The sequence below is a fragment of the Pseudorca crassidens genome, chromosome 7, assembly GCF_039906515.1.
Source record: "Pseudorca crassidens isolate mPseCra1 chromosome 7, mPseCra1.hap1, whole genome shotgun sequence".
NCBI lineage: Eukaryota > Metazoa > Chordata > Mammalia > Artiodactyla > Delphinidae > Pseudorca > Pseudorca crassidens.
In genome coordinates, this window is record NC_090302.1 from 69,883,287 (window position 1) to 69,891,730 (window position 8,444).

The 8,444-nt window shown below is 42.6% G+C and overlaps 1 protein-coding gene across 3 annotated transcripts in view; it reads right to left on the reverse strand.

Annotated features, from left to right (window-relative positions):
- The window catches only part of HACD4 (3-hydroxyacyl-CoA dehydratase 4), a 63,195-nt gene extending 57,407 nt beyond the window's left edge, over positions 1-5,788 (reverse strand). Inside the window, exons 1-3 of one of the 3 annotated variants that reach the window (XM_067744502.1) lie at positions 5,427-5,788; positions 3,931-4,034; positions 1,533-1,660 (exon numbers count right to left, since the gene is read on the reverse strand). In XM_067744502.1, the coding sequence (XP_067600603.1) occupies positions 1,533-1,660; positions 3,931-4,034; positions 5,427-5,464 (270 nt within the window). In that variant the 5' untranslated portion in view covers positions 5,465-5,788. Of the gene's footprint in view, positions 1-1,532; positions 1,661-3,930; positions 4,035-5,260; positions 5,336-5,426 lie in introns of those variants that run through there. The other 2 variants (XM_067744501.1, XM_067744503.1) reach the window with 2 other exon arrangements.
- Positions 5,789-8,444: the final 2,656 nt, after the last annotated feature.

Sequence of the window (8,444 nt, forward strand, 5' to 3'; positions counted from 1 at the left end):
AGCTGATCTCCCTGTGCTATGTGGCTGCTTCCCACTAGCTATCGATTTTACGTTTGGTAGTGTATATATGTCCATGCCACTCTCTCACTTTGTCCCAGCTTACCCTTCCCCCTCCCCATAAGCTCAAGTCCATAAAGTCTATGTCTTTATTCCCATCTTGCCCCTAGGTTCTTCATCACCTTTTTTTTTTTTTTAGATTCCATATATATGTGTTAGCATACAGTATTTGTTTTTCTCTCTCTTACTTCACACTGTACGACAGACTCTAGGTCTATCCACCTCACTACAAACAACTCAATTTCGTTTCTTTTTGTGGCTGAGTAATATTCCATTGTATATATGTGCCACATCTTCTTTATCCATTCATCTGTTGATGGACACTTAGGTTGCTTCCATGTCCTGGCTATTGTAAATAGAGCTGCGATGAACATTTTGGTACATGACTCTTTTTGAATTATGGTATTCTCAGGGTATATGCCCAGTAGGGGGATTGCTGGGTCATACAGTAGCTCTATTTTTAGTTTTTTAAGGAACCTCTATACTGTTCTCCATGGTGGCTGTATCAATTTACATTCCCACCAACAGTGCAAGAGGGTTCCCTTTTCTCCACACCCTTTCCAGCATTTATTGTTTGTAGATTTTTTTTATTTGTTTGTTTGTAGATTTTTTGATGATGGCCATTCTGACTGGTGTGAGGTGATACCTCATTGTAGTTTTGATTTGCATTTCTCTAATGATTAATGATGTTGAACATTCTCTCATGTGTTTGTTGGCAATCTGTATATCTCCTTTGGAGAAATGTCTATTTAGGTTTTCTACCCATTTTTGGATTGGCTTGTTATTTTGATATTGAGCTGCATGAGCTGCTTGTAAATTTTGGAGATTAATCCTTTGTCAGTTGCTTCATTTGCAACTATTTTCTCCCATTCTAAGGGCTGTCTTTTCATCTTGTTTATTGTTTCCTTTGCTGTGCAAAAGCTTTTAAGTTTCATTAGGTCCCATTTGTTTATTTTTATTTCCATTTCTCTAAGAGGTGGGTCAAAAAGGATCTTGCTGTGATCTACATCATAGAGTGTTCTGCCTATGTTTTCCTCTAAGAGTTTGACAGTGTCTGGCCTTACATTTATGTCTTTAATCCATTTTGAGTTTATCTTTGTGTATGGTGTTAGGGAGTGTTCTAATTTCATTCTTTTACATGTAGCTGTCCAGTTTTCCCAGCACCACTTATTGAAGAGGCTGTCTTTTCTCCACTGTATATTCTTGCCTCCTTTATCAAAGATAAGGTGACCATATGTGCATGGGTTTATCTCTGGGCTTTCTATCCTGTTCCATTGATCTATATTTCTGTTTTTTAAGTGTGCAGTGTTTTAGGATGAGGTAAGTTTTTCATGGAATTCTCCTTGTTAGTGATGTGGGTTGCAAATTAGCAAAGGTTGGCTTTTTCACTGCCATAAAGTCAACAGAGGCTATAAATAGAACAAAGTTAAGTATGCGACAAATTCTATAATACAAATAATGCGATTAAAACCTACCTGCAGAAACCTAGGGAGAAGATGGTCTGATTCAATGCCAACATATATGTGCAGCAACTCCAAGAGGGAAATAGATTGGCAAAGTCGCATGACAAGTCCAATTGCATAAAAAGTGTCAACCATTGAATCTGTGTCCAGTGAATTAAAAAGACAGACATGGTAAGTAAAACATAGATCACAACCCAAATCTATAAAGCACTTTGAAATACAGTTGAGACTCCTTATTTCCTTTTTCTTAGTACATGTGAGAAATTTCCTAAATAGATTACTAAATTACAAAGACTATGTAACCAAAGAAAGCACTTTATATCATTGTACATTTTAATTGCTCCTCTTCCAGAAAGGATTTAAAACTTGAAAAAGAAGGCTCCATGGCCAAAGCTAAAGCATTTATTCCCCATTTATGAGATTCTAAAGCAATCCCAGCATAAAAGTAAACAGCTAGACTCTAGACTACACCAGTGAAAACAGGCTGGAAGTGTTTATTAAAGAAGCTGTGGTGCCCACACCTTGTCCATTGACAGGAAAATGACAGAGATGAGAAAATACTATTTCAGAGAAGCTTTATGGAAATGAGATTAATGATGCCATGATATCAAATAACATCTTATGTGTATCTAGCATTTATGGCTCATATATATGTAGTTAGTGCTTTCTGGATTTCTGTGAGTTTTAAACACTGGAACTTGGGCCCACTGCAGAGGGCCCAAAACAAATACTGCATTTGGAGAGAGCTGAAATGGGAGGCAAACAAATGTTCGTCTAAATAGGATAAATGTGTTGGTTTAAATTTTAAATTGAAATCCTGCCATGTTAAGAATCTTCTAGGGAAGTCTTTGTTGTTTTCACTCCCTAGTGATCATTCACATGATAATAATTTATCAACCCCAAAGGGTGTCTCCTCCCAGCAGCTCTATGAGATAGACATAATTATCATCCCCATTTCACAGATGATTCCTGAGGCATAGAGAGTCCATGTTCTTATCCATGGCCCTGCACTTGCTGTAAGAGAATTATCAGTCACACGGCTCCTTGAAGGAAGAAAGTAGCAGACGTTACTAGTCCAGGTGCTTGAGTGCTGTTGAGCTACTTAATTTATACATTGATTCAGGAACTGTACTGAACCCCACATAATTCTTTTCAGCCTGCCTTCCATATGAATGGGTTGTGTTTCTTTAATAATACGTAGCTTTTATAATTATAACGGCAGGATAACAATTAAGAAATAAGTACACTGCTGACTAAGGCACTTTTCCTACTGGAAAGGCCAGGCAGCATAAGAAAGAGTTCATGCCTTGTTACTCATGTTGTGAATGACCTATAATATGCCCTCAAAGCCACAGCTAACTTCCAAGGTCTAGAAGTTATGTTTTTTCCTAAAAATATAAGGGAAGTTTTCCTAAGCCCTGTGTTTTCCTCTGCTTGAGGACTCCCAACACTCATAGTTGAAATTCAAGCCTCAGGCTGTATCTTTGGAGGTTCTTAACAAAGGCAAGAATTTATCTGTAGATTGCAGTAATGAAAAAGCAACATTTATGGTGCCACAGAAGTAGATTAATTTTCTGAGGATACAGAAGTCTGAATTGATGAGCACAGCATGACTTTTCCCAGATATATCCTAGATGTTTGTTTTTAGCTGAAACCAGCAGTTGCTCAAATTGTCAAGTCATGCAACAGTTGTAAACTGTGATGACACTTACCCATGTGGGGATGGAACGTGAAAAGAATGTTATTTTGACAGTCAGAATGTTAAATGACAGTGATTCATTTCTTGAAAAACTGAAATGCATTTAAAATCTTTACTTTTTAGGAAAGTGGAGGAAACTTATGACTTAAACCATTAATGCTAACTCCCATATAGGTGATGAGTCATCTACAAAGTGTGTCATTTTCTTATGGACACACTGCCCTTTAAAGGGATCAAATAGAAGCCTGAGGAATATAAAGTTTGTCTTTCATTTGTTAGTAGTTTCCAGTTATCTGAAACCTGGGGAATAAAAAACAGGAGAAGAATTGGTTAATTCCTGATTTCTCTGCAAAAAATGTTTTACTGGAATTTACAGATTTCCACAACACACACCAAATCTGCTAAGGTTTGGTGCAGAGCCAAAAAGGAAGAGTGAAATGGCACCACCCCAACGCCATGTCTATGTTTTCAGGGCAAACGCCTACTCAGGGGGAAGCCACATACATTTCCCTCATCTAACCTCCCCCCCCCAAACAGGTTTTGGTTTTTGCAGTAAGAACAAAGTATGCTTACTGAAAAATATGGTCACTACATTTTAGAGAAGTGAAGGCTATTAGGTGCAGTTCATAGAAGTTAAAAAATTATTATAACCAGGACTAGGTGAAAACGAGGATTGAAAGTTAAAAATCCAAAACTGTTTTGGGCTTTTACCTTTTCCAAATGAAAAGAATCTGACTGTCATATTTGTGAATATCCATGAGTGGCCACAGAACTGGATTAAGTAGTAGATGAAAAGATAGGCATTCTTCCTATACCTACAATAAATACAGGAAAATACTTCATTTAAACATATTAAACACTTCCTTTATAATCACCCTTTCAGCATTATACTCATCTTTTCACTAACTTACTGGCCAATCTGAGCAAGCAAGAGACAACTATTCCATATCAGAGTCTTTTATTTGGTTACCCCTCTAAACCCCATCAGATTTTGAAAGCACACACTATCTGTTAAAGTAACCATCCTGAGTTTGTTTAAAGACAAATATGGTTCTATTTCAAAATCCACTTTCATCTTTGATAAACCTCTAACCTTGCTGCTCCCCAAGGAATGAAAGCATTGCAAAGTAGGCTTTGAATATTTTTGAAAAGAAAATATGGATGGAGAGGGGCTGATGTGGTCGATATGTGTCCCTGCTAAGTGCAGAACTTGAACTTGATAACTAGTTTATAGTTACAAGAGGGGAGTAGCAATGGTGGCATTCCCAGGTGGTGGATAATTCAATCATGGGACACACCTGACTTCTGAATGCATTATGTGACTGGGGACAGTGTCTCACCACTGCCTATTATATTTTGCAAAAGCAGATAGCTTCCTTCACCAGACACAGAGAAAGCAGTTTAGTCACTTGGGCCAGATATGGGAAGTCAAGCTGGCTTTTAAAATGGGTTGCTGGGGAGATGACTAAGAGAAGACTGACAGATACACATTTGAGGGAGTTAGAGAAAGCACCGTTTGAAGCGTTGCCTCTGGTTCGGAAAAGCGGTGGGAGTGGCCCTGCCCAGGGTAGACAAGATTTTTCTCCTAGTTGGAGACGTGAAACCTCTGGGAAATAAGGCAAATACGTTGGGAAGCAGATACAGTGTAGCTTGATGATTTTACCTGGGCACCCCTACAGATGACTCAAGTACTACTAAACGAGTGGGGAAGAGGAATTCCTCCCTCAAACCTACAGCAGAATCACATGGTGCGTGGGTTAAACTTACACATCCCAGGCTCTACCCTCGTACCACTGGATCAGTTTTTCTGGAACTGGGCCCTGAAATCTACACGTGTGATTGGTGTTTCTGCAGCAAGTAGAGAAAGTCAAGGGAAGGGCTCCAGGTCGGCGGAGGGGGAAGAAAGAAAAAGACGGCAAGAGAGAGCACAAAAGGAAGGGTGGACACGCATCGCAGCCCGTCCTTCCCATTTCCATAGCTATAAAATGGGGGAAATAACAGTTACTCTTAGGGTTGTCGAGACAACTGAATTAGCCAATACCTGTCCAGAGCCCCACGGAGTGTGGGGCCTAAGTTTGATCCGGCGCTGGCCAGTGCTCCCCCAGCTCATCAGCATCGGCACCACCCACCGCCCCGTTCCCCACCCTCACCCCCAGCGGCCCCTCCTCCCGTACCCGCTCCTCTCCCTGCTCTGCCGAGCGTCCTACCTGGGCTGCAGCCAGACGGGCAGCTCCACGGGTCCCATGGGCCGCCGTCTCCAGGCCCTCCACGCCGACCGGGAACGAACACCCGCCAGGAGCGCCGGAGGGGAGGCCGGGCGGCCGGGCGCGGAAGGGCGGGGCCTCTCCTCACGCAGCAATTTACCAAAAAAAAAAAGTTCCTGAAGTTCCTGCGGCGGCGGGAGCCAGCTGCACCACCACTGGCACGCCGAGGGGCGGCAGGTGCCCGGGCTGGGCCGCCCTGGCGGGGGCCCTAACACACCCCAGTCCCAAGTAAGGTGCACCAGGCTCCTTACCCGGCTTCCTAATCTTTGTGTTGAGACTCCGTTGCAGCCTCGTAGAAACTAACGGACCCTAACCCCTGACCCCGGAAGCGCGCAGTCAAGCCATCCCAAAGCCTGCTGGGATGCGTGAGCCCCAGGTGCCGCCTCTCATTACCCTCACCTGTGAGAGCGGTTAGGCTAGGACGATTGTGAGCAGGCCTTCCCTAACACTTTTTCAGCCAAGAGGCCTGATTCCTCAGTATCAGACATCCTTGCCCTCTCATTTCTCCTGGGTCCTCACTGATGCTTGCAAATCCTTTTATTCACGTTGTGTTGTTCATCTCCCTATCCTTTGCCCAGCCCTCAGAAACCTCCTGATCACTCAGGCCTATGGCATCACTCTCTCCTTCATGCTCTGGTGACCCACTTGCTACTTTGCTGATAAGATCCAGACCATCTTCCAGCTTCTCTGCCTTCTAAGGGAAATATCCCCAAATAAATTTAAAACAAAACAAACAAAAAGCCGAGAAAGCACTTGCAAGTAAGCAAGACCATATGCCCGATTTGGGGAGTTGGAAGGTAGTATCCCCATTTTAGCTAAAGGGAGTTGAACCTTTCAAAAATATGTTAAGGCACTTGCCACAGGTCACATGACTGATAAATGGCAGTATTAGAACCTCAAGGTTTTTTTGTTTTTGTTTTTCCATTAGGCTAGCTATAGTTTCCTTCCTCCTAGTCCATTCTGACCTGGTACCTCATCTCTCCATTTCTCTGCACCTTCCCTCACCCCCTGCCCTGGGTCGGAAGTTCATCCCTCTCCTGCATTCACCAGTCCCTTCTCAAAGTCATTCCATCAGTTATTACCCACACCTTCTTCTTGCATCTCCATCCTGTCCTTTCCACTGGCTTTCACCACAGTTTAGGAACATCTTCAAATCTCTCCCACCCTAGAATTACACATTTTATTCTTTCTGCTTCTCTCTGGACGTAGTTTTCTCTCTCCTTTTTCTCATAACTCCCTGCCCACTCTCATAATCAGACGCTTCTTTATTTCTTACCATCTTCCTGGTCCATAACACCTTACTATTTAACTTCCCTTCCCAACACTCTCCAGAAACTGTTCTCTCAGGGAGGCTGCCTTGATTTCTTCCCTGAGTCCCCATTCTGCACCCACTGTGTAGATGACCCCACACAGTTCTTGCTCTTGGGGAGAATTTCATGTAAAGAGGAAACTGATTTTACAAGCAAACACTGGTGGCTAAGCAGTCATCAATGTCATCAGTGCCCAGGCCAGGCAGCGAGAGAGGAATAAAGTCCTGGATGGACTGGAATGGGGCGAGAGGAGAAGGCAGAAAGCGACCCTTTATCATAAAACACGGACCCTGCATCTACATCCTCCCCCTTCCTCCCCTTCCACAAGTCTACTGCATTTGCCACCTTCACCTCTCTTCCCTGTGCCTCTGCAACTCTGAATGTTAGACTCTTCTCGCCTTCTGTCCTTTCTTTCTCTCTAGACGCCTCCTCTTCTCCAGGTCTGCCCTGGGCCATCTTTTCCCTTTGCCACCATGTTATTCCTCAGCACAGACATCTCCCCACACGGCTTTATCTCCACGCGGATAATGGCTAACTCTATTATCTTCAGCCTCTGTTGTTTTTTTTAATGAACACTAGTTCTGGCCTTTCAGCAGCTTCTGGATATTTCTGCATGAAAATCCCATTGTAACTTCCAATTGAATCTATTTAAAATAATCATACTGTCTTTCTTCCCATATCATTATCTAATTTCCTACAGGAAGGCCACGGTTTTCCTAGTCATTCGGGTTTAAAATTTAGGAGTCATCATTAAGTCTCCCCATCCAATCTAATTCTATTGATAGAATTATTCTGTTGAGATCACTAGCATTCTACTTCTGTTCCTTATACCCAGAACCCGGGTAAAGGACACCCAAAAAGAGCTCCTTTTTACTTGCCAAAGAACAAACTACAAACAAACAAAAAACCTTTCAAATCAAGAAGTTAGGGAATTCTACCTTGTTTTCCAAGGAATCAGTGCAGAGGGAGCTTATGAGAGAACATTTTGAGTAGGAAGTGCATTTCTCCCTCTTCCTTGGCAAGGCCTTAGGGCAGGTCCTCTTCAGGTCCTGCCAGCATTACCAAGGCAGACTTCACCAGCCTCCCTGCCTCCCGTCTCTCCTCCTTCTACCCAGACTACCATACATTAGTTGAAGCCTGCTGGAAGTATTTTCTTAAACCACAGTCCTGATCCAGCCATTTTTTTCTGGTCAAAATTCTTTGTGGTTCTCTGTTGCCTGTTACAGTCATATCTCCTCTTGCCTCTAAGCCAGTCATACACTGACATCTCATACCACCCTATCCCCCACCAGTTACAGCAACTCACCATTCCATGACCACACCAGGCATTTTCTGATCATCATGTGTACCTATGTGAAACTTTTCTCCTTCTTTGAATTTCTCTTCTACTTCTTCCCCTTCATCCCAATATTTACCTGTCAAAGTTCTACTCATTCTTTAAAGCCCTTCCCAGAGCTTCTTCTGGAAGCTGCACTGGTCTAATGGATGTCTATGATAGCACTTACCTTAAGATATTTTTACTGGGGTTCCTACCTACTCAACTAAATTGTGAATTCCCAGAGGGCTCTACCTCTTACTTACAGTAAGAATTTGACATACTTTAACTTCTATGAACAAAGTCTCTTTTGCCAAAACTACATGATTCTTGGGA